The 25,439-nt window shown below is 37.5% G+C and overlaps 2 protein-coding genes across 2 annotated transcripts; both read right to left on the bottom strand.

The window, feature by feature from the left end:
* Window positions 1-3,472: 3,472 nt before the first annotated feature.
* Window positions 3,473-4,996, bottom strand: LOC124165380 (pupal cuticle protein G1A-like). Its single transcript, XM_046542764.1, has 2 exons — window positions 4,929-4,996; window positions 3,473-4,180 (listed from the first exon to the last, which is right to left on the bottom strand). The coding sequence occupies exons 1-2, from the start codon at window positions 4,932-4,934 to the stop codon at window positions 3,833-3,835; spliced, it is 354 nt and encodes a 117-aa protein (XP_046398720.1). The 5' UTR covers window positions 4,935-4,996; the 3' UTR covers window positions 3,473-3,832.
* A 10,077-nt stretch (window positions 4,997-15,073) lies between these two features.
* On the bottom strand, window positions 15,074-16,614 carry LOC124165381 (pupal cuticle protein G1A-like). The gene is made up of 2 exons (XM_046542765.1): window positions 16,543-16,614; window positions 15,074-15,809 (listed from the first exon to the last, which is right to left on the bottom strand). The coding sequence occupies exons 1-2, from the start codon at window positions 16,546-16,548 to the stop codon at window positions 15,462-15,464; spliced, it is 354 nt and encodes a 117-aa protein (XP_046398721.1). The 5' UTR covers window positions 16,549-16,614; the 3' UTR covers window positions 15,074-15,461.
* Between the last annotated feature and the right edge of the window lie 8,825 nt (window positions 16,615-25,439).

Consider the following 25,439-nt stretch of genomic DNA (forward strand, 5'->3'; position numbering starts at 1 on the left):
ACATCTTTCTTTAAATATTAAAAGCGTTGCGAGTAAGATACTTATTATGTTCCCAGAAATATTATCAATGAGTTAGAACCATCGATACATAACCCTGAACAAGTTTTCCCGTGATGTATCGATACGCGATATCGATAAAATATCCCATATAGTAAGGATAGGAATTTTATCAGTGTATTCCACTGAAATTAATGTATTTTTTTACCGTTTTCATTAGGAAAGCAAACATATTTCTGTATCTGAAATGAACGACTAATTACATTGAAATAATACATGCATGAATCAATAAAGTTAAAGGTCATCGTCATCTGAATCAATCTCATCGCTGTTTCAGTCGGAATCTTTGTTCTCATCAATGAGAAGGAGATTCCTAGCTTTTTTGGGTACTTTCTTATTTCTCTGATTTGAATATGCTGGCGATGATATTATGGGGTCTAAAGAAAGATAAATTCGAAATATATCCTCGAATGACGCGTCGTACGCTTATTGAGACGGCTTTCCGGGAAGTATGTGGAAAAAGTTTTCTTGTTTCCGCACCGTAAAGCGCCATTCTCCAAATCAGATTTTTCATTAGACTTTTCTTTAAACTCTTACATAACGATCCTATTATAAACTCTTTATTGTTTAAAATTCGAGGAATCAAGCGAGATGGAGTGGAATTGATTCATAATGAAACACTGACTTGCAATTTTCCGCAAAAATAAAATTTAATTCGACTCGACAACTGTTGTACCTTGAAAATGATGTAGCAACATCGAAACTCGAGTCGAATTAAATTTTATTTTTGTGGAAAATTGCAAGTCAGTGTTTCATTATCTTTATTGTTTATGACTTTATAGTTTAATTGGTGCACCAGCTCGAGTTTGTGAACTAGGTGGCTTTTATCTTCAACCAGAAAATTCCTTGCTCGCGATGCTTTACGAAACTGCTTAATTTTGGTCTTCTTGTGGTAAATCCTTATTCAATATCCCTCGCAACGCTTGTCTTACGCATCTGTAAGAACCTGCGACCCTCTGGCTGACTGACTAGTCAACTAATCAACTCCGAATCCTCTGCGAACCTCACTGATTTAAACATCATTCCCCTCATTTTAAATACAGCTTCCAATTCACACTCCACGTCAGACTGTTTATTAAACTTTTCTTTAAACTCTTACATAATGATCCTCTTCTAAACTCTTTACTGATCATGAAAACATCCTTTTCCAACACAATTATCTTCCAGATATCTTTATTGCTGTATCCCCTTTCTTCCAGGGCGCTGCCCAAATATTTAAATTGCTCCATCCGCTCAAGTTTGTGAATCACGTACTTATATCATCGACTTCATATTGCTTGCTCGCGATAATTTACGAAACTGCTTCATTTTGGTTTTCTCATGGTTAATCTATCTTCATTTCATATTCCTCGCAACGCTTGGGTTACCTGCGGCCATCTCGCTGACTGGAAAATCAACTAATCAACGCCGAATAATCAGTGGACCCCATTGATTTAAAAATCATCCCGCCACTTTAACTACAGCTTCCAATTCATCCCACGCCTATCTAATATCATCTCCTCAGTATACACGTTAAAAGGAAGTGGCGACGGTGGACAGCCTGTCTCACACCTCGGCCAAATCTTGCCCACTCCGTTTCTCCGTCTCTCAATTGCGTTGTCCCTTGCTATTGTACCCTCAAATGTAGGGAATACCAAGTTGGTTATTTGTAGAGCCATTCTGTATATACAATTGACCCTTTATAACCTCCTCACCCAATCAATACCCTCTAAGCAACATCAAAAATGTTTAAACTTTCAGATCTATTTAGGAGATATCTAACCTAAATATTATTTTCTAGTGTAAATTTTAATGACGAAATATTTAGCTGCCACGATAATTATCATTTAGTGTAAAATTTACAAGTTTTCAAAATGAAAAATCTTGAAATTTGATTTCTCTCAGAAACAGCTCTGGGTTACTAAGGGTTAATCGATGTAGATTTGTCAAAGAGACTTGCAAGAATAAAATTGTTATTTCAAATTGGCTGATGCCTATTTATGCAATTTAGGCTCAAAAAAGGCTATTCGGGCTTTCAGCCGGGCTATCTCTCTCCACTTGGCCGAGTTTTCGAAATCCGAGTCGCGCTTCATGATCAGGGCTGATCGATGGAACTGATAGAACGCCACTCGGGTTCCGAAGCGTCAGCCGAATGGAGAGAAATAATCCAGTCAGAAATATTCACCAGGATCTTAATATTTAATTTATAATTTTGATGAGAATAATAACCGAGGATATTTACACACTGCGTAAATCAATTAACACATTTCAAAGGTTTGAGAAAAATTATCAAATAAAGAAGTTCAGGAAAGATAACCACACCCTTGCTCGAATGCGTAAATTAGCCCTTGATAGTTTGATATGAGAGAAGTCAAAGCAAGGAAAGGTCTCTGAGTGCTTGGAGTATCATTGAATGCTATGTTTATCAGATACATAACTAGCAATAATGTGGATGAACTATAGATTTCCTTACCTAAACGCATTTTTTTTCACAATTTCTCACTCTTTGAACCAGGAATTACTCCCAATATCCTCTTTCGCTCAACTAAATTTTATGATTTCGATCCAAGCATTCGGTATTTATATGGACTCTGAATTCAAATAAATAGATGTCCTAGATGGCAGACAAGCATGCTGGTTAAGCCTCACAGTGACGATTCAAAATTTTTAATATGGTACATATTTTCAAGGAAAATAACGAGATAACATAACGAGAGCAGTATTATGTTAGTATATGCGAAATAGACAAAGAAATGTCATCTATTATTGAATATTACAAACCTACACGATAAACGTTGACTCTCACATAAGCGAACTTAATTTTTGCGTATATTCAACTTTCAAAGAATAAAAAATGCAAGTAATCAGTGCACATCTATTTTGTATGGCTCAATCAGTTATTACATTCGGGAATAATTTTTAACTTTTTTTTCTGTTGACTCCAATTTTTGAGCTGGTTTAGGGTAAAATAGGCTTGATAATTTCAAAAATGTAGTTACTTTTCTTCTATCGCGTCGAGTTTTTTCACTATTCCTTGTGTAATTGTAACCACTGTTTGATTGAGCGTAGGTCACAAGAGGCATCATTGCTCTCCAATTTGCTGACATGAACTTTATGTGACTGTTGCTGGGTGATTGGCGCCGCAGAAGGCCATCGACAGGTGTATAATTGTGTCATTATGTAGAAGATGATTATCGGTTTCTCTGTGAGAATTTTGAGATTCCTCGGAAAATTAAGAACAGATGTTCTTTTTGTCATATTCACTGACTGAGTTGATTTTTAGCTTCATAGTATTTAGTTTAGTAGTTGTTTAAATAGGTCCTTAGGTAGTCAACAGGTGTAGCAGTAGTCTCATATTATAGGACATCGAAGGATTTTAGGGAAAATAAAATTATTAAAGGTAATAAGAATATATTAAGGGAAATAAGAACAACGATTGCAGTTAAGGAGATTTTTTTATTTGAACCCACTCCGAGGTACACAAGTCTTTAATTACTTGCGGTAGTGCAAGGTAACCAGGACTCCAGAGGCCACCGTGAGGCAGCCTTGGACTTCGAGGTGCGGAACCTCGGGTTCCAGCGCCCGTCTCCTCCGCAATCTGCGCGCTCTCTATCGGCGAGCGCGCCAATGTCAGTGGCACGGTGCGGCCGGTCATCCAGCGAGGCTATCCCACTCACACGTCTCCTACAGATCTCCGGAAGGGGGTCGGCGTTTTCATCACATTTTCTCAGTCGGGGATGATAAAGTTTTTGGAAAATATGGGGCGATTTTTTTTACAAATATAAATTAAATTGATTTAGGCGACCACGACGGAGCTGTGGAAGGGGGCGTAGGCTCCGTAGCCGTAGGAGTAAGGGGCGGCGTAGTGGGAAGCGTAGAGGGTGGGGGCTCCGACGTGAGCGGTGTAACCGGTGACGACAGGGGCATGGGCCCTGTAGGAGACGGCGACAGGGGTGGCGACGTGCTGGACGACGGGAGAGACGGCAGCGTAGGAGTGACCCTCAACAGTTGAGTAGGCGAAGTTTCCTCCGAGGCGCTCGGACTTGATGACGGCACTGTCCAGGCTGGGGGTCCTCACCAGGGTGGTGGCGGGGATGTACCCGGCGCTGGCGGCGGCAACGATGCAAAGAAGAGCGAGGAAGGCCTGTAAAAGGGGTTGGAGGGTTGGGTTAGCACATGTTATTAAAGAAAATGACGATAATAGGGTCGTTTAAAAAGGGTCTAATACAATCTTCATACATGATCTCTAATGGAGTATGAGGAACCCTTAGTGGAAAACATCTTAGCAATAAATATGGATTTTTTCAACTTAAAACATGGACCTAACGTCTAGCTGCGTTTAATCTCAGTAGAACTGCAATGGGAATTAAAGTTACTCAATGGCGTAGTGGTCTGCGCAGTGACTCGGAAACCGAAAAATCCGTGGTTCGCTTCCCGGTCGAGAGGAATTGTTTTTTTTTTCGAAACTAAGTCGATACTTGGACTCATTGTTTGCTTTGATTTTGGGAATTGAATATGTAACTCTTTTATGATTTTTATAGGACCTGGGTTTTATAATTTCGTTCTTAAAATGCAATGAGTCGAACAGAAAGTTATATTGCACCTTGTTCTTGTAGATATTGGTGCCGCTATGCACTTTTTACTGTCAATAATTTCCATCATTATGGTGTTACGCATGTTATATAACAATTTATTGTCAAGTCTACATGATATGGATCTATAGTCCTTGCAATCGGAATGAAATATTTTGAGTACGTCTACTCATCGTGAAATGGCACACGAATTTAATAAGTGTAACGGCATTAATTACTTAAAGCTCAATTTCTATCGTAATTATCCTTGATACGTTATCCATACGAACTGATTAGATATCCTATCATTTTGATAATTACCTTCATGTTGATTGGGCGTTGGAAGTCGTGGGCTTCTCCTTACTGCAGTGAAGTTCGGTTTGATGTGTGCTTTGAAATTCGACTGCCCTCTTTATATAGGTCTCCGACCATTTCCGCCCTCTCCTCCAAGGACGGGTGGAGGCCCTTATGGTCCATTTCGGATGTGGCCTACCTCTTCCGCACCGGGCGTTGACGACTGTCAGATTGACATTGACTGCGCTCAAGGACCTTGGTCACTTTCTCCACTTCCTTATGAATGAAAATTATATCGGAACGAAGGGCTACCTGTATATAATTATATAGTGATATTTGATACCTACGTCATCCCCACACCTTTTTTTCGTATTCCATGACGTACGCATGTGATGCGTATTAGTGATAGATAACGTCATCCGCGCTTGTAAAGTCCCTATTCTGGTCAGTTATACCTAAAACAATATACCCTTCAAAAATTCCCTATTTTATTTAAAAATTTATCCATCGCAAAAATGAAGGTAACCATATCAACTGAACTGTCTAGAAACTTTAGTGCATTTTGTTTAATGTTTTGCCTACTTTTTGGTAATATTTTTACACGAATCTGCCATTGAAATAATTAGCAAACGTAAGAGCTATGTAATGAATTGAATTCACATCAAAAAGAGATTAAATCCAATTTACCCGTGATAAACTAAAATATATTTTTCCGACGAATGCATAAAAAGTTGAAATGTGATTCATGTGTCTCTTTCAGAGATGTTTTGCTGGAGTGGCGCTGCGAGGGGAGTGTTTAGGGGATTAAACTCCCCCAGAGTTCTGAGAATTAAAAAAAATATTTTAATGTGGAAAAATTTGTAACTAATATTATGGGGACGGATGAATCGCAAACAAAACATCAAACTATTCACAGAACCGAGTTAGAAAGCTTGTAGGCCGAAAGGGTGGCGGATGCGTAGCCCACAGTCGTAAAATCTTCTTTCGGATTAGCAACACTGCAGCGCGGTATTAGTTGCGCCTAAAACCCCCCTAGTCTTAATTCCTTGCTGCGCTCCTGTTTCGCTACATCGCTTATGGATTTAAATAAATGTATCCATGTATTCTCTGTCACTGAGAGTAATTAAATTGTACTTGGAAATAAATTTATGGAGATCATTGGAAATAATGCTGTTAGTTCAAGTTTAATTTTTATTCTTAACATGTTATGAGTTTGAAAAGAGGATATATTTGACATAAATAATATTGTGAAAATTAATTATTTGGGTGTCGAAATAGTTTTAATTCTTTCTCTCCATGCTCATTGCCTGTATTAATATCTCTGTTTTGAAGTTTTTACAAATAAAATATCATTGAAAAAAAAAATTAAATACACGCTTGTGATTACGTATTTATCATTACATGTTTTGTCAACATTTGAAGACTTATATTTTGTTGAAATATTACATAACTATTATAATTGCTAAAAATCGAAGCTTGAAGCTTGTATGCTACGTATTATTAATAAAAGAATCTTAATTTCTTCCACGATATATTTAAAGTACATAAAATATTTTATACATTCGATTGTAGTCGATCAGCGAAAACCTTTCGGAATTAAAAAATATATTATGGATGTAACAAAATGTCATTTATTGATAATATTATAGTTAATTGCTTTTAATGAGTTCCAAATGGGAAATTGAATTACACACACGCATTAGACGCATGTTATGTTTAGTTTTTAGTTGTAATTACAGATAAAAGTAAACTATTATTGGGAAACTATTATTTTTATATCTGTGGATGTGGTGGTAATGTAATTCTATTTTCTCTGATTTTCTTTTAATTTTTTCCATTTTGTGAATAATGATGTGTTTCACATGTATCGATAAAAAAAGTTGGCTATGCATGAATACAAACAAGATGAACTCAACATGACGCTATTGAGGCATTTTTCAGCAGCCTGTAAGCATAATATTATGCGTAAGAAGTAATATTAGCTCTAATTGTGTATATTTCTCGAGTTTTTCGGCAAGGATTATGTGTCAGTATTATTATTTGAGGGAAATTTAATTAATGACCTTTCGAGCTATACAAGACGTCCATATCATGTATTTCCTTGAAGACTGAGTAGAGCAGCTTAAACACTTAATTACTCGTAATTTAATTAAAGGAAGTATTTTGTAGAAAACTCGTCAAGATTTACATGGTAACCAAGTATCGAGGAATATGGTATATTCAAATAATCGACTATACCCAAACTTCCAGATCTTCTTAAGTTAAAGCTGACTGTTACTAATCCCGGCTATCCTTTCGTATTATTTTACACCAATGTATTAAGGTGCCTGTACGATTTTATTTTGTCTATCTAAATGCTTAAGGGTATTCACGAAAACTTAAAACTTGGCACTCAGACATCTAATGAAAATTATCAGAAACCTTCCTGCCCCGCTTCAGCCATTTGTGTTGCCACCGCCCACCACTTGGGATTACCCGTTCATTTTTTTTTTATCTCGACGATGTTTCCCAGTGATCACTTGATTGGTGAGCAATTTGCTCCTCTGAATGCATCAAATCCATGCGAAGAGATCTCCTCAATTAATTAACGCTTTGTTTACGCGTATCCTCAAATTGACTGGCAACGTTCAAGCAGAATAATACGTTGAATTGTTTACAAGGGTACGTTTGTATTGGTCTCTTCGAATGCTCACTTACGGTCGACCTCTAAATGGGAACAATGAAACCAGTTCAATTATCATAAGTGATCATCGCGTAGTAGGAAGTTTATCTCTTGTCTGTTCTTTTCTCTGATACTTAAATGTTTCTGTTTTACGTTTAACCGGTGCAAATGTGTACATAAACTGAGAAAAATGAATATATTTTTCCTTCCTTATTTCATTATATTTTCTCTTTCGGATAAAACTCCTGTGATAGCGATAATAATGGATGTGTGGCAATGTGTTTTGTATTTAATACTCAAAATTTTTAAGTGGAAAATTTTCTGCCGATACACTTGTTTGGTAACATATTTACTGCACTTTATTTTGATGTTTTTCGTTCTAGATAGCATTAATCATGGATGACTCAGCAGAAACTTCTACGCAACGTGGGAGGATATGGAAAACAATGCTAGAATTACTATTAACAAACAGTAATTCATGAATATTATAATAATTGAGTTATACATGAAATCATTTATTCTAATCACTTTTATATTTTTCCAATTTTTTATCCAAGTAACACATCATCGCGTAGTGTACGCCTTGAAACATTAGTATCAGCCGTTAGCAAAAACTTAGGTCCACACTCCTTCATTAAATTTTAGGAAATAACTTTATGCCTGATTTTTCTTCGAAGTGGATAAATGAGATTCTACATTTCTTTATCTTATCGCACATAGGATAAAATTTTATGATGTATGATAGAATATGAAAAAATTACGATGGGAACTGAAAATATGAAGTTATATTTATTAATCAACGTTCTATCTGAGCACCTGGCATTTTTATTGTGCATTGATGCTTTCAAGACGAAGTCAGGTGCCTTTTATACGAAAAAATAAATTAAATACATCTAAAATACCATGTTACTACTCCAAGTTCATGGCTTGCAACCCCTGAAAGTTCCTTTTTTTGGCGATATTATTTATCAGTTTCTATGTTTGTAAATGGAGTTTTTTTTAAATCCTCTTTAACGAGCGATTCTTTCCATTGAATATTTTTATTGTGAAATTTAGGCATAATTTCTTTATACAGAATTAATCACGTCAATCTTTTCGGTATTTTCTTGTCTCTATTTAAGTTAATCTCCTCCCGGATTGAAGTAATGACAGATTTTAGCGGCGAAAATTTTTCATGGACTGCTTTGAATGTAATTTGGATATATGTATGTCCATTTTAAGGAGTTATTGTTTAAAAGTAGGGTTTTAGGTTTCGTGGCATATGAATTCCCTTTCTCTGGCTTATGAAGGATAATACAGAGAGAGAGAGCGAGAGGTTTATCCAGTTATCCCTTGATTGGAATTAGTTCCAAGGCCTTAATTTTCAACGGTTTCAACTTGTCAGTGACAAAATGTCAATCTCTTGGCTTCGCGCATGGTTTTGAACACGAATAACCGAAGGGTATGGCGATTTACACGCCGAGGAAAATTACTGAGGCGTCCAAAGGAAAGTGTGGCACAAAGGTACGTAGGAGCTTTGTGACTGTTCTCTCCGTACATTAGGGTCTTCTCTGCGTTCGTTGGGTGTGACGACAACATTTTCGCCGTATGGAACTCCAGCAAAACTGTTGTCGCAGTCAACACATGCCGTAAAGGCTCAAAAGCATGGAAAGGATAGTGTCAGTCCAACGCCGCGGAAATCTGAGGGAGGACTAGCAGGTTTAGCCGTGATTTGGAGTTTCACGAACTATAGTTCCATTCCCTTTCAAACTTCCACGTAACCCTGACCCAAGCACTGAATAGCATAGAGATGGATTCGTCATGTGGTACTGATTCTCTCAAATTGCAATATAAGGCTTAGCGTACATGAGTTTATACTTTGAAGGTCTGAGAATTATGGTAATTATCCGTTAAAGGTTCTATACTATTTCCCTCATAACCTGCCTTTCCCGTTGAAAATTTTTATATGAAGAAGTTTTTACCAGATATTATCTTCATTGGCACTTTTAATGCAGTTATCCATGTCATAATTGTGATTGACAATTACGGCTATAGAATTATTTTCGAAACTTATATTTTTGTGGGAAGGTCATGACATTTATTAAAATTTTATTTTTTCAAAATTACGGTCCTCAAAAACTAATATGATTGAGGTTACCCAAGGGACTTAGTGGTGATAGCCAATATACTACTGATCACAATATATGATTAGTCTCAAAATAAGTGTTTGACAATATTTGAGAAGTGTAAAAAATGGTCAATGAGTGTGGACTTTAACCTCTGCAAATTGTATTTGCGGTATATGAGAATAATTCTTTCTTAGGAGCAACACCTGTTTTTATTATTGCTAAACTGTAATTGAAAGTCATAAATGTAGAAGTTTGAGAGACGTATAAATCCATCCAAAGATATATTTGAAAAATATCTATCTAATTAATTAATTAAAAGATATTTATGCTCATTTCAAATAAAGGCGGAATTTATTTTTGATACATTCGATGAAATATTTGTTGCGGCGAATAGGTTTATAATTTACGCGAAGTCTAATTATATGGATTATTGAGTAGATATCTATGTGGTGACTTTTATGAAGGCATAATGCGAAATTACCGTCTATCATATCATGATATACTATGCGATGTTTGGATGGAAAATGAATCCCAAGGAATCGCATAACTTGAGGTGGGGGCCACTGTCACACAATTCTCTCATTTTCCTCTTCATCATTTTTACTGTTTCTTTCAGTGTTTTGCTGTAATGTATGCTATGCTCTACTAATATTAATGGAGAATAGAAATTCAATACTTTTATTTTATTGCGATCATTCTGTCATTTAATTATGCTCTGTTGTTGCACTTAAGTCGTTGCTTCTTGGAGATTATGGATCAGATTTCGAGTAAATATTAGTTCAACATTTTTATGTTCTTGCAATGTAATCAATTTAAAAGTGAATAGCTGTGAATGGAAAAAAATGAAGACTCATGCTCAAAAAAAGGAGCAGTTATACGCAAAAGGAGTGGTCTTAAATTTGTATGGATTTTACATATGTCTTGTTGGACGAAGTTGAGAAATATCTTGGTGAAATGCTACGAATAATGATCGCGACATGCATTTTTTTCCGTCAAGATGAACGATAAATGTTCTTAGTTCTTAAATACGCCGTAAAATAGTCACTATCACTTGCTAAGTACACATCAGTATCAGCGCACATAAAGTACGCTGTGCCGCCCCTTGCAGAATATGATTCACCTTTCCTGCTACGGTTGATTCTCTGTCGAAAACGGTCTGTGAGCGCATGCATAACATATTGTGTTTTATAAAAATTGCTTCACCCTACTTACATATTTCAATAACTTTTGCCCGTTTCAATTTTCCGTTGTTGTCAAATATGGATATGAATGTGCTCAATTTTAAATTCAATTGATTCAGGCGTCATGCATTGGAAGTTAGACACATTGAAAAACAAGGTAGTTACACTTTTCCGTAATCATTTCCACTCTTGCACCAGATGATTGGTTCCTCTTGCATGCTTCATGCTTGTGATTGATCATCTCCAGGCAAACACCCTAGAGGTGGCTCGCAGGGTATTATGTAGGTGTAGATGGTGGCTCTATGAGCCAAAATTCGACGTAAGCATAAAAAATTGATATTGGAAAAGAGCAACTACCTTTTATTTCAAATTACTAGCATTTTCCTGTCTTCGCTAATGATCAGTAATGCATTGGCAATTAATGGCAAATAGTATGACTTTCACTTCATCTGTATGAGGAGGGGGTTTATTCCGCATTTGTAACTTAGGAATAAAATTCGGATGACGTCAAATCACGACGGAGATTCTGCCAAACACGAAAATTATTTAGAAGTTCAATTAGTGACCGCCTAAGGCGTATGAGCAACGGCTCATTTCCACAGCAGCGGTTCATTTGCGTCCTATCATCGTTGTTACCTCGAGCAATCAATGACTCATTGAACGATTCATTTTAAAATCCACTAGCTCTCCGAATGTTGTCGTTTCCTTACAGAATAAAATCAGAACTAGGGCGGCGAAATGTGTGTGAGAGATGAGGGAGAGGAAAAAAGGTGGAAGTGACAAATTAACATACAGAATAACTTACATAGCCTTTCAACGGGGAGAAATGGAATTCCGAGACGTATTGGAGAGTTTGACTTGTCTTGGACAATATTATTGGCCTTTGTGGTAACTCACGTCAAGACTTCAAAGTGACCAACGTTTCCTCTCCTATGCCGGAGACCTTATGTACTACAGTCTTAACCACTGGAGATGTTACCTACTAGTCATCTAAATGTATTAAGTTTGTAGCGTGTCAGTATGCCTTAATTCGTTCAATTGTATTAGGCTCAACTATGTGGAAGTTAATACTCGAAAATGAAAAGGAAACTTCGTTGATTTCCACTAATTTATTTTGTCCGTACGACATGTACTTGATAATGACGTCTATGGTTCGAAACATGTCGTACGGACAATTAAATTAGTGGAAATCAACGAAGTTTCCTTTTCATTTTCGAGTATGTCTGAATTTTGCGTTGTCACACTTTAGGGTCTATTTCAGTCGTACCAAGTGCTACAGGGATAGGGTTTGGTGTGTTTGACGCAAAATCTCTGCATGCACATTTAAGGCTTAGCCCCAGCGGTGTTGCTCGACATTGTGTAAAGTTGCGAGAAAAAAAACGTGCGAATACGGATCGAAAACAGCCTGCCCACAAAACGGGAGACCAACCATCGGCAAGCCACAAATAATTCCACTCTCCCCACTGCAATGATTCTCCTTGGCTTCATCTAAATATATTTTTTTTCCAGGTACTGGGTGACATTTCCTCGTAATGTCTTGTATTTGTAGATACCCATGTTTAAATTAGCTCTTTTTCAGTAGGTTTTTGCAGTTACTTCACGCCCGCCTTCTTGTATGGGTGTTTTCCTGCAGTGGGTTTTTCCAACAAGGACGAAATTCAATATCCTTAGGTTTTTCCCACGTTTGCTCACATCTTGGTAAATGGTAACTTTGTTAACTTATAATTTTGTTTGTTGATTAAAAACCTTGCTTCTATGTCACTTCAGGTAATCTCTCTGCATGTAATTTCATGAGAAACTTGACAATTTATTTAACTGCAAAAATTTAATTTTTGACGAGAAGTTAGACGGAAGATGGGACTTTCTCGTCCCAATCTCGCCCAATAAAGACAATTTATTATTATCATTGCTGTACTCCAGCAAAGGAGAGTCACGCTCTGGCATGCCACAATTAATTCCCCCGAACCCCCTGGGACCATTTCTCGCAATCGGCCCCTGATTCTCGCAATTGGGCTATGATTCTCATGATTGGGCAATGATAAGCAACAAGGTAGCAACCGACCGCCCAGCTAGGTCAGGTGCAGAACACGCAGGTTGGCACTGCTAGTATTGGGTATGAATTTGAATGAAATCTAAGGGAAACAGATTTCCCTGGCCATTTTAACTCAATTGTTTATTTCTTTATGAGTTACGCATATTTCCTTCTTAATTTCAAATTTCTCAAAATATACCGGAGACCTCATCTATACTTCTCATACCAAGGGCTTATGACCGTGTTGCCGCAATCGAGCATCAATTTATAGGGGGTGGGTGCTGGCGAAGAATTTTCCGGGCGTCTTTCGTATTATAATTTAAAATTCTCTGCCAACACTTATCACGTATGAAGTGTTGGTCAATAATGGCAACACGTTTATTAGCCCCGATGAGATCACCAGCATAGGAGAGGAAACGTTGGCCATTTTAAAGTCTTGATGTGTGTTTCCTCAAAATCCATTAATATTGTAGAACATTTACCGCGAAAGGTTTAGTAATATAACTGGAAGCATTTAAATTAATTGAAGGCATAACGAATTTCAAAGTTAGCCACAAGAACCATACACATAATTCTGCCGAAGCTATCCATCCACCTGTGAAAACAGGCTTTTGGGAAATCGAACCCTGAAGTCCCAAAAATCATTTGTACAGTGCCGTAAGCTTTCGCGAGGATTTTAATCTCTATTGGTCCCAATTCTGAAGCTTTTTCCACTATCGTAATGACTGTACTTGTTTAGAATGAGTTTCTCTAACCCTACGTTGACCCAGACCTCTCTGTATTATTGATTCGTCATCTTAAGTTATTAAAAAAGTAGGTACGCGCGAATATGAACGGTCAAAATTTGACGAATATTCCTTACAGGCGTGGTCGCCTCGCGTCACCAAAGTCGGGCACTGGATTGGGTCCATATCAATGTGTGGAGTTGCTAATTTTAGTGCCCCGAGGTGCAAATATAAAGGAGGGGTATCTGCGTGCACCAGTGTGAAAGCTCAAAATCACCGCTCATGTCAAGCACTTTTGCTAAATATTTAATGATCATTCAATAAATATTTAATGAAAAAGTCACCCAAGAACCGTGTCGCAATCGAAAATTTAATCTTTTAATATTATGACTAAAAAAGATGCTTAAGCCTTCAAGATTCAATGCATATATACATAAATATTTTGATCTGGCCTTAGAATTGGTGGAAGAACTTTAAGTAGACCTTTGAAATTTTCCAGCAGATCAAAAATAATCTAAAAATATATCTAAGCATTTGATACCGTAACTTCCTAGATAAGTGCTCGCTATGCTTAATAGGTATATACATAAATCTTTTGATCTGGCCTTAGAATTGGTGGAAGATATGTTGGAAGAACTTTAAGTAAACCTGAGAAATTATTTGAATATATTTAAATTTAAGCTTCAAACCGCTAGAGAAGAGTTGAGAACAACGAATGTTTCAGAGCGAGCCCGTCAAATGAGCCTCTGTATCTCAGTAACGGGTGAGATCCATGTCAAATGAAGTACACATCAATAAAGTTGAATTATTTTTGAGTTTACAAGCGGTTTCAATTTTCTAGCTTTAAGAATTCCATTTTGTAATTTTGTCCGGCTTTTTCCGATTTCCGCCCACTGTGCGACGCGGAGGACTTCATATGAGATCCACACTACATTTTGTGGTCGTGCACAAGGAATAAAATAAGGGAGGAATTTTTCCTAACGAATTGCCATAAGATTAGTTTTTCCTCCGAATGGAATTTAAAAACTCCAGGTGAAACCCAGGCAGTCAAACCTAACAATATAGTCAGTCAGCCTCGGTGGGCGGCACGGTGGGGTGAAGTCCTAGCATGCAAGACCGATGGCCGCAGGTTCGAGTCCCGTCTGGACATTCACCTCTCTCTGGCATGGGTGTTCGTGAAAGTTTAATCGTTAGATGTTATGAAAACCCCAATATAAAGGCCTTACAAATCTATTTTCGGTGGTGTGGTAATAAATAAATATTTATTTTTGAATTTTCTCACTGCTTAACGGCTTGCATCCGAAGCCGCCCAAAAGACACCTATTTAGGCGACTTTCGGGGAATCAGATAGACTTGAAATTAATGAATGAATAATTCAGCCTTGCATGAGGTTGAATTATGTGCAGCGGCTATACAGGTGACTGTGGTTAATGCAAAGGATGGTAGAAATGAGAACAAAGATCATTGCAGGTGAGGAGAATTTTTTATTGAACCCACTCCGAGGTATACATGTCGTGCAAGGTGACCAGGACTCCAGAGGCTGCTCGCGATTTTTCCCGCCCAACCAAAGAGATCAGAAGGGCGGCGTCTGCGAGTTCAGCCTTGGACTTCGAGGTGCGGAACCTCGGGTTCCAGCGCCCGTCTCCTCCGCAATCTGCGCGCTCTCTATCGGCGAGCGCGCCAATGTCAGTTGCACGGTGCGGCCGGTCATCCAGCGAGGCTATCCCACTCACACGTCTCCTACACAGCTCCGGAAGGGTGTCGGCGTTTTCATCACATTTTCTCAGTCGGGGATGGTAAAGTTTTTGGAAAATATGGGGTGATTTTTTTTACAAATATAAATTAAATTGATTTAGGCGACCACGACGGAGCTGTGGAAGGGGGCGTAGGCTCCGTAGCCGTAGGAGTAAGGGGCGGCGTAGTGGGAAGCGTAGAGGGTGGGGGCTCCGACGTGAGCGGTGTAGCCGGTGACGACAGGGGCGTGGGCCTTGTAGGAGACGGCGACAGGGGTGGCGACGTGCTGGACGACGGGAGAGACGGCAGCATAAGAGTGGCCCTCGACGCTGGAGTAGGCGAAGTTGCCTCCAAGGCGCTCAGACTTGATGACGGCGCTGTCCAGGCTGGGGGTCCTCACCAGGGTGGTGGCGGGGATGTACCCGGCGCTGGCGGCGGCAACGATGCAAAGAAGAGCGAGGAAGGCCTGGAAGGGTTGTCAGAAAATAATGATTTCCATTAGAATGCGATTAAAATATCTCAAGTATTCTGGTAGCACGATTTTAAGGGGTGTAATTTTATGTAAAATCCACCTAGGAGCTATATAAATACTTTTGTTATTAATAATCCGAAATATGACTTTATCACTTCTAAATGTTGTTCAGAAAAAAATCGAAATTTTATTTCATATTTGCCAAACCTGCTTCAAGCAATTAAATATCTTCTTTGGAATGTTTTTGCAGTTGTTATATGCTTGTTAAAAAGATGCAGATGAACCTTATAACGCGAAACGCCTTTGAACTCTCTGGAGGTATTGGGATGTTAAAAAATTTCGTAGTTTACCTTAGAATTACTAGATTAAAGTGGAGTCTAAAAATTCATAACATAGATCTCATCAACTATGCTTCTTTGTTGTTATTCGTGAATGGAGTATGTGGCTACTTATAGGGAAGAACAATCCCAAATTACATACTATTATAATGAATAAAATTAATGTTGAATGAAGGAATTAGAAAATTAAATATTTGCTGGAGTAGTACAAAATACTTTTTCACAGGTACCTTTGCTAAGTCAGGTATTTCTTCATGAAGTGAATTGCGAAACACCATTTTCGAATCGAATATAATGTATGTACTGTATCAAACGGCATGTTCACAATTGTCAATGGTTCGTTGAAAGTCGTTCGGTGAAATAATTCGCTATGTCTGTAAAAGTATTACCTTCATGTTGATGGTAATGTTGGAGGTTGGCGTTGGAAAGTCGTGGGTATCTCCTCACTGCTTGGAGTGGATGGTTAATGCTGTCAATATCAAACCCTGCTCCTTATATATGGTCCAGATCAACCCCTTCCACAATGATTAGGGCGGATGTATGGAGTCCAAGGAATCTCAGCAAACACCCATTCCAGACGGAGGCTGACATAACACGACCTAAAAGTCTAAAATGCGGATCTTGGGCGTTAACCAAGGTCAGGTGGGGTCCTTTGCACTTCCTCTTCCCTCGTATTCCATGGCTGACATTGATGGACGATATGTTTTTTTCAGACGTGCGTCATAGGTCCTGGTCTTGTGCTCCGAATTCCATAGCCGGTCGTTATAGCTAACATATGAGAACCCTAAAAGAATAGGTATAATTTTTGATTTCAATGTTTATTTAGATTTACCTCCAAGGAAAAAGTGTGTTTTTCAATTTCATATACAGTGGAGGATTGTAAAAATTCAGGCCATAGATCTCAACAAGCATACCCCTTTGCTGTTAGCCGTGGATTGTTAAGTGGCTATTTTTACGGATAGAGCAAGCCCAAATTAGGATACTTATGATAATAAATAAAATTAATTATGAATGAAGGAAGAAGAATATTATGCATACGCCAGTACAAATAAAAATATTCCTATTTGTATAAATCAATAATTTCAAAAGTTCTCTTAGCCAAGCGTAAATTTACTGTTTTAATTGCTAATGCTAAGCTTCTTTATTGACTGAAAATCCAGAGAAGAAAGAGGGCCTTATCCTGGTTTTATTATTCCGCCTTAACAAACCCAAGAATATGTTAATTTATACACCAACGGATGAAATGCGCCATGAAAAAATATTGGACTTAACCGGTATAAGTAAAATATTTTTTCATGGGGAACTTCATCCGTTGGTGTATTTAACTTTGCACCCGTGCGCGTGACTGCGTACAAAGTCCTGCAGTTCCTGCAGTGATCTTAATTTATATTGAATTTCTGGTATGCGATCAGAATATTGCTGCAAAAACTGAACATCATATGGGAAGAAAATATGTAATCCCCATGTATCTGTAGGTTCCTTTAATAATTTTATGCTATATTCTAGGAAAATTTGTTTAACCAGTGTCGTAGGACCAAAATATATATGAGTCTCTATCAACACGTCATTCTCAATGGAATGTACTAGGATTCACTGAAAACACCTCGTTTACTTTGGAGTGGAAAAAGTGATTAGTGAAACATATATATACAGAATTTTATATTTTTTCATCCTCGACTCAGATTTTTGCTTTTTAGAAAAGAACGAAATAAATGCTTATATCACTCGGCCATTTTATTATATAACTATTCCACTGGTTAAGATAGATTTGCATGAAGCAAATGGGAATATCTTCTGCAGTCTCCTTTCCCATATTTGACTGCCGCCTTCAAAACACAATAGGCCACTTACGTAAATTGATATTACTCACTTAACGTAATTTGATATAGTATTATTACGAAATAGTGCATGTATTGGGATACCTGTGGTCTTAATTCCCTTATTTATTTTCAAAATTTTAATATTTTAGTAATAACGAGAAGGAATCTGTGAAGTATCATATAGGGGTCCCCGATGAAATAAGATCTGGATGCGGAAATATTTGCTAGTCATCTTGGCCTATTTCTCTACGTGAATTTTGAATTATATGACGTGACATACCAGGAAAAAATGAATGAGTTTCGTTACTGGTCTTGACTATGACATTGAAGCTCTCTAATTAAGGAAAGATATGCTGCTATTCTGTTTGGTGTGGTGGCTAGAGTGTTGGGTTCCCACCCCGTGGACTCGGGTTCAAATCCCGGCAGTAAAAGAGAATTTTCAGAGACTGCCCGATACCTGCTTGAATGTTGCGTGGAGAACATTTCAAGCGCAACACTCCGTCCGCCTGATGAGACGTTAAGCCGTGGTCCCCTTGGCGCCTTTCATTAAGAGCAGGCTAATGCCGACGCCGGGTTTCTCTCCACCCTTACTTACCTACCTCTTCCCTTATGGCGCAAATGACCTCAGCTGTCGGTCGCCTCCTCCAATACCATACCATCCTCTCGGGCTTTCTTCTAGCTTATCTACTTCATTTCCCCTAATGTTTTGATTTTTGACTCAGCCATCTTATTATTCTTAGATAAAACTTCTTAGAAACTTAACAGATATTCAGGGGTCAGATTAATACGTCATCTTATATTTCCGGTTTAAATAAATTGACTGGTTATCTTTCAGTTTCTATTCTTCTTCTCTGATTCGGTTCTGTACCATGTGTTGCTTAGGCTGAATCTTTAGTGTGGATTCATTTAACTGCTTTCAAGGCAAATTTCAGTAGCCTCCTTCAAGGTGGACTTAAAATGGTCCAAATGCCCCATTAAGAGGCATTGATGTTTGGTATTATCCCTACTTGTTTCTAGTGTGAGGGAAATTTCAAGCGTAAAACTCGTCAGTCCTTCTTTGTGTTAGCCGTGATCCCCTTGGCGCCTTTCGTTAAGAGCATACTGATGCCGGGTTACTCTCCAGTCTTCCTTCGATATCCTTACCCATGGCGCAAATGACTTCAGCTGTCAGTCGCCTCCTCCAATTACCATACATCAGTATGAACTCAATCTCTCACAAAATTTACCGAAGAGGATTTCTCATGCTATTCTTATGGGATACGTGTGCTCTTAAAAATAGAGGCACTCTTGCCTTCTGAGGTGAGTGGAAAAAAAAAATTGAAAAATGACGATTGATGTTGTAGACTTGTGCCATGACCGTTATTGTATTTTAACATCAAATAGCAGTAAATTTTATTAATTACTTCTATTTCATTATACCCTGAATTTGTGTTATTAATTATTTTTTGCTAAAAATTCTAAGCATTACTTACTTTTCTTATCATGGAGTAACTAAGTGTTTCATTCGGGAAAAAATATGTGACATCACGTTTTGATACGAAATCTGTAACTTATTGATATACTAGTGAGCAAATCCAATTTGAAGTCACCAAGTAATTTCACATATATCATGTGTAACCAATGTCAATGCAATCTCCCTTTTGCTCTATACACCTCTGTTAACAGTTTCTTGTGGTAATAATTCTGGCAGTTTGTTCCTTGTGTTACAGTTCCTGGGCGAAGTCAGTGGTAGTTATTAAGAAATCTCATAGACAAATTTTCCGCCTTAATAACTTGTTTTATAATGAAAGGTAATTGAAAGTCGATCACACTTGACATGCGATGGACTTGGGCGTTTCCCCATTTTTGGCCTTGGTGCCCTTGAAAAGTGGCGGTTTTAAGAAAGTGGTGAGTCCGTTGCTTTCACTTGTTATACTTGAGGATTACATTGTTATTTTCTTATTGTCTATCTTTTTTTACCGGAGTTATGAGTAATTATTGCGAAGCCCAAAGGTGAATAAGAAGGAATATTAGAGACATTCCTTTTGGCTTAAATCTGTTGATTTGTCCTTAAAGTCAATACTAGCGTGATCAGTGGTTAAAATGTTATTTCAATGGACACAAATTGAATTTGAGCAGTTTTCTTCTATTCATATACTTTTAGTTAATGTAATTTTATGAAATATTCATCATTGATTGCATGAGGTTCGAGAATGACGATGCTTGTCATAGGTTTTGGGCGGGAGTGTCATAAATACTGGGAAGGGATGGACGAATTATCTGGTTAGTGTATTTTCTAATGATTACTTTTGAGTAAAGCAGCAAAAGAATGATTCTGGTTGAATAAATAATTTTAATTTGACCGACGAGAGGTTGAAAAAAATGAATTGGGCTATATTTTATCTGAATGGGCAAGAAAGTTTAACTATAAGTGAGCAGTTAGCACTTTTCGTCGTTTTGTTTAAGCGGAGGGCTGATGAGTCAGTTCTCAATTAAAACGCCGTAATGCCATCAGTGTAAAATTCATGGAAATTTACTTCAGGACCGTTGAATATGGCAGAAATCCACTTTTGCTATGATAGGCCATTTAATATTATTTTACTGCAGAGGTCATGGTTTGTGTTTTTTCAACCAAACCATAGTTCAACTTATTGATGCAGTCTATGGTTTCAAAGTAATTATAGCACCTGAGGAAGATACAGGTTTCTGTAACTTATAGATGGGATGCGTAAAAAAATCTATACTATTTCTTTACTTAATGATCCAGGTGCAATCGTTTTTAACCTGGAAGACAAAAGCTCTTCCTATTTTAGGCCTCATCTCTAGAAATTGTACATTTGTCATTTCGGTAACTTTTCTCGGTATTTGTAGCTTTCTTCTCGAACTGTGAGTTAAAGCCATAAATAAAGAATTGGAAGATAAAGTCCTAAGCTTAATTTTTTACTTTCGAATGTTCCGTGCTGTTGATTTTCATGCTAAACTTATTGAGATAAACCAGTTCTGAGAAGTCCATTAGTTTTCTCTCGATTCCTATTTTATTTGCTAATATGGAAACATTGGCTAAACTTTACTCTTCTATTTTTATGACGGAATAAATATTTTTTTTCTGTATTGTGGCCTACTCATTCGGATTTTAGTTCCCCAAAGAGGAGAGAATATCATGCCTAGGTTTCTTCGTAATGTTATGACATGGGATCCTAATTTTTTGCTCAAATCTAATCGGCCGCCTGAACCTCTTTTTAAGGAAGCTAAATGCACCTGGTATTACGTCCAGTTTTTTGGGGCGTTTGAAAACGAATTACAATATGAGTTTGCAGTGTGGCTTTGGTTTTACTATAAAATAAAAAATGAATAAGAATTCGTTTGAACCTTTATTTTTGAAATAGGCGTGGAGGAAAAAAAAGTAAAAAGGTGTTTTGGAACAAGAAAGATCTTTATTTTAAATTTTTGCCTTTAAAGTTATTACTCGTATCTTTTACATCCGAGAGAGCAATAAAATTTTCCGAAGTTGCATCCTATCTTTAAAAGAGTTTCTTATGTTTGAAAGCTGAAAATTTTCCTAATCGTTATGTTTAATTTTTTAAAAGTTCAATAATTAAAAAGGAATTTTATGCTCGCATCTGGGACTTTGGTCTAATTTCATAAGTTTCTGATCGCAAATAACTGCAATAATTGAATGAGCCTGCTCTAGTGGGCAGTATTATCTTGCTGTTTGTTTTCCAGTTTTACAGTCCTTCTCTAGATTCTGAACTGTCATATAAGATACTAAGAGGGTTATCGGAGACGGTATTCTATGAGATATTATTTAAATTTCCCACCGTAAACGTATGAGCGATGGGGATCGGGTTGGTGTGGCGGCTAGAGTGTTGGCTTCTCACCCGGCGGGCTCGGGTTCAAATCCCGGTGGCGGCAGAGAATTTTCAGAGACTGCCCGATACCTGCTTGAATGTTGTGTGGAGGACATTTCAAGCGCAACACTTCGTCCGTCGGATGGGACGTTTAGCCGAGGTCCCCTAGGCGCCTTTCGTCAAGAACAGGCTAATGCCGACGCCAAGTTTCTCTCCACCCTTCTTTACCTACCTCTTCCCTTATGGCGCAAATGACCTCAGCTGTCGGTCGCCTCCTCCAATACCACGTATGGGCGCTTAGCATCTATTCCAAAATCGCTGGCACCAATGGCACTGAGAAATTTGGTATCACTAAATAAGTGTGTCAAAATGGAAATAATAATAATTAGCAAATGAATTATCATTTTAAAGTTTAAAAATAAATAAAGACTTTGAGACATTATTGTTCGTTAAGGAAATGCTAAGGAGAGTGGGAGAAAAGAGGTCTTCCAAAAACCTTAAGCAGGAGATGAGACAACTTAGTTGGCCACATTATGAGACATGATAGCCTGATGAAAACAATCGTAGAAGGACAGGTGGAAGGGAAGAAGGGCAAGGGACGACCCCGAATGACATAGATGAGACAGGTTATAAAGGATGTAAAAGAGAAGAAATACGTAGCTAGGTAAAGGATAGCGGATAGGAGAGAGGAATGGAGAGCTGCGTCAAACCAATCTTAGGTTTGTTGATTTATGATGATTATTGTTAGTGAATTGATAGATGATAAATGTCAATGGTGTATGACAAAACCGCTATTTCTCTGTCAAAATTAGAAGTGATCTCCAAATTCAGAACTCACAATAGGTGTAACTTGGAATAGGCTATTGATGTGGAATCCACAGGATTAATGTTCAGACAAGGCGAAATAGTCTTTATTCTCCAGACTTTATTGGTATCATATCCAAAATGGCATTCTTGTGCAACTCGAAATGCACTCTCGCGAAATTATGAAGTTATATTATCGTCTTACTCTAGTCTCTGGGCCCATTCCTAGGTTTATTTGTACCTACGCAGTTTGCAGCATCCTCGTGTTACATCTTCTAACTTTTGTGGTGCAACGTGGAAATGCATTTTTTACGTTTTTTTTAAAGTCAGTGATGTGTCAAAGTTTGCTAAAGTCTGTTTCATTCCTGGAAATTACTTTTTTTGCGATGTTTTGCGTGTAGAAGTGATTCATGCCAAAAATTTGTAAATGTGTGTCGAATTATTATAAACTGTGACGAAAGAGCTCTCAAACAGAAAACTTTGAGTCTCGCTTCAGTACAAATTTTGACTAGGGCTTCATTACGGACCGTAGAAGTAAAAATATCTCAAAGCAAGATTTTGTTGCTTTAAAATGCAGTTGTTGAATACAAAAGAGAATATATCACTCAGAGCACCTTGAAGTAGATGATTTTTTTACGATTAAACTTTTTGAATGCTCGTAGATATAAAAAAACTCATATTTTTCATGGTATATCACCAGCCTGCATAAAGGTTTGGAAGTTTAAATTTTTAAAATACTGCAAAACTCGATTTACACGTGCATGATAATATATGTGGGATGGAAATGAAGAGAGACTTTTGTTCATAAGTTCTTTTCGAGTTTGGTACCACGGCAAAGGCATCTACATGTTACTGTTATTTGAAAAGCCACGATATTTTTTTAAACTTGTTACATAATTTTTAATTAGTGCTTTGAGATAAAAATTAACTATGATTTTTTTAACGTAAGATAAATGTGGATAAGTCTAGTTTCGACCGAGCAATTCAAACATTTTAGGCTAATTAATTTTCATAAATGCTCATTTGTTAATTTTCATTGTTTCAGACAACTTATACGCCTAACATTCTTCAGATCCTTATTATTCTCAATCAGGGTTTCATGATCAAATGTAATTAATATTATTTTGTGTTTCAACAATTGGCTTTAAGTTTTATATTGGAATTGCTCTCATTATCCATTCCACTAGCTGAAGGTTGCTAGAATAAATTTTTTTCATCTTTTACCTTTGCTCACGAACTTAAATGCTGGGAAATCCTCGACTCTGAAACATGTGCTGAATATGCAAAACAAGTCCCCGATAAAAGCTTACTTTAAAAGCATAAGTTCCAAAACCGGAAAAAAACCTTTTTATTTTTTAATTTCGCTTCAAATTTTACATCAGGAATAATTTTACAAAGTGGGAAATAAAACAGGAATTGGATATCTGTTGAGACATAGTCTGGATCTTGGACTGCTTCTTCATTTCTCGGAAGAAAATATGCAGTGTTGGAAATATGATGGAAAGATCATGAAAATTATCACAACTCACATTAATTCCTAATTCCTTACAACATTAGCCGCGAATTCACAAATAGTGTTTACTAGGGAAAGTAACGGTCTTATAGAACTCTGTTGTATCCGTATTAGTAGTGTGAGCGGTTCGTGAACGATTCTCGGAACGTGTCGTAGCTGACTTGACCAAGTTGGCGCTATATTCGCAAGGTCATCGTACGGGCGGACCATGTATGTTCAGGCGGACACGATCCGCGTGATGCGTGACAAAAGCCATCTCGTCCTTCTAATCCTTTCTGTGTTCTTATTTGGCTGTTTACGCGCCTACGAAGGCGCAATGTGCCTCCTTATTTTTTAAATAGAATTTGCCACCTGACTTTTATGGTCAAGTGGAGACATGATATAAAACTCATGCCTCCGATGTTAGCTATCCTTCCTTCTAGAAAAATATAGAATGATTTTTTGTTGACCGATGTCCTCCATATCTTTTTGCGGCGTAAAAATAACTTTACGGTTTCGCTCAAAGCTTATTTTAAAAGTGGTATTTACTGGGATTTTTATGCATCAAAATTGCCACAACAGATTGTAAAATACATCAATAAGGTGATATACATCAATATGTTAATTGAAACTTGTTGTGATGAGTACTAACCTTTATTAAAAGTGGGACGGATAATAAATTTAAAAAGTCGAGAACACTTATCTGAACATTTATTTTCAGCACCATATGCAGTATTTTTAACAGTAACTAATCAAACAAAATACACAAAATTTACAAAGAAAAAATTCGAACGATGAATGAATAATGAATTTTTAAAAAATATCATTGTTTTTACAATAGTATAATTTTAATTTTGCTCCCAATTCGAACGTAGGCCTCTCGATCTTGATGCCTTATGTTGAAGCGTAGTTAGCGTCTAGGAAAATTCGGCCCTGGCTCCATCTGATCTACGGACTCCTATACTTAAAGCGCTCTACACACGGCGGGGATCAGACAATCCCTGAAAACTTTCCGCCTCCGTCGGGTATTGAATCCGGGCATTTAGAATGAAAGCTGACTGACTATCTTACCATGAAATCAACCTGATCCCTTTCGTTCGCGAGCATTGGTGTTCATTACTTGGCATGCGATGGGTGTGACCCAGCGGTATTTTCGTGTGGAGATTTTTTTTGTGTGTTTTAATCATTGCATAGAATGGAGGGGGCGAGAGAATTTCGCTAATTAGAGGCAAACAAAGCAGGGGATGGAACTGTGATAGGCGGAATGAGTGGGTGAGGTGGAATGTGTGCTGTGCTTCGATGTTAATTAACTTTTTTTCCATTTCCAACGGTAAAAACGTAAG

The sequence above is a fragment of the Ischnura elegans genome, chromosome 9 (assembly GCF_921293095.1).
Source record: "Ischnura elegans chromosome 9, ioIscEleg1.1, whole genome shotgun sequence".
In the NCBI taxonomy this organism is placed as follows: Eukaryota; Metazoa; Arthropoda; class Insecta; order Odonata; family Coenagrionidae; genus Ischnura; species Ischnura elegans.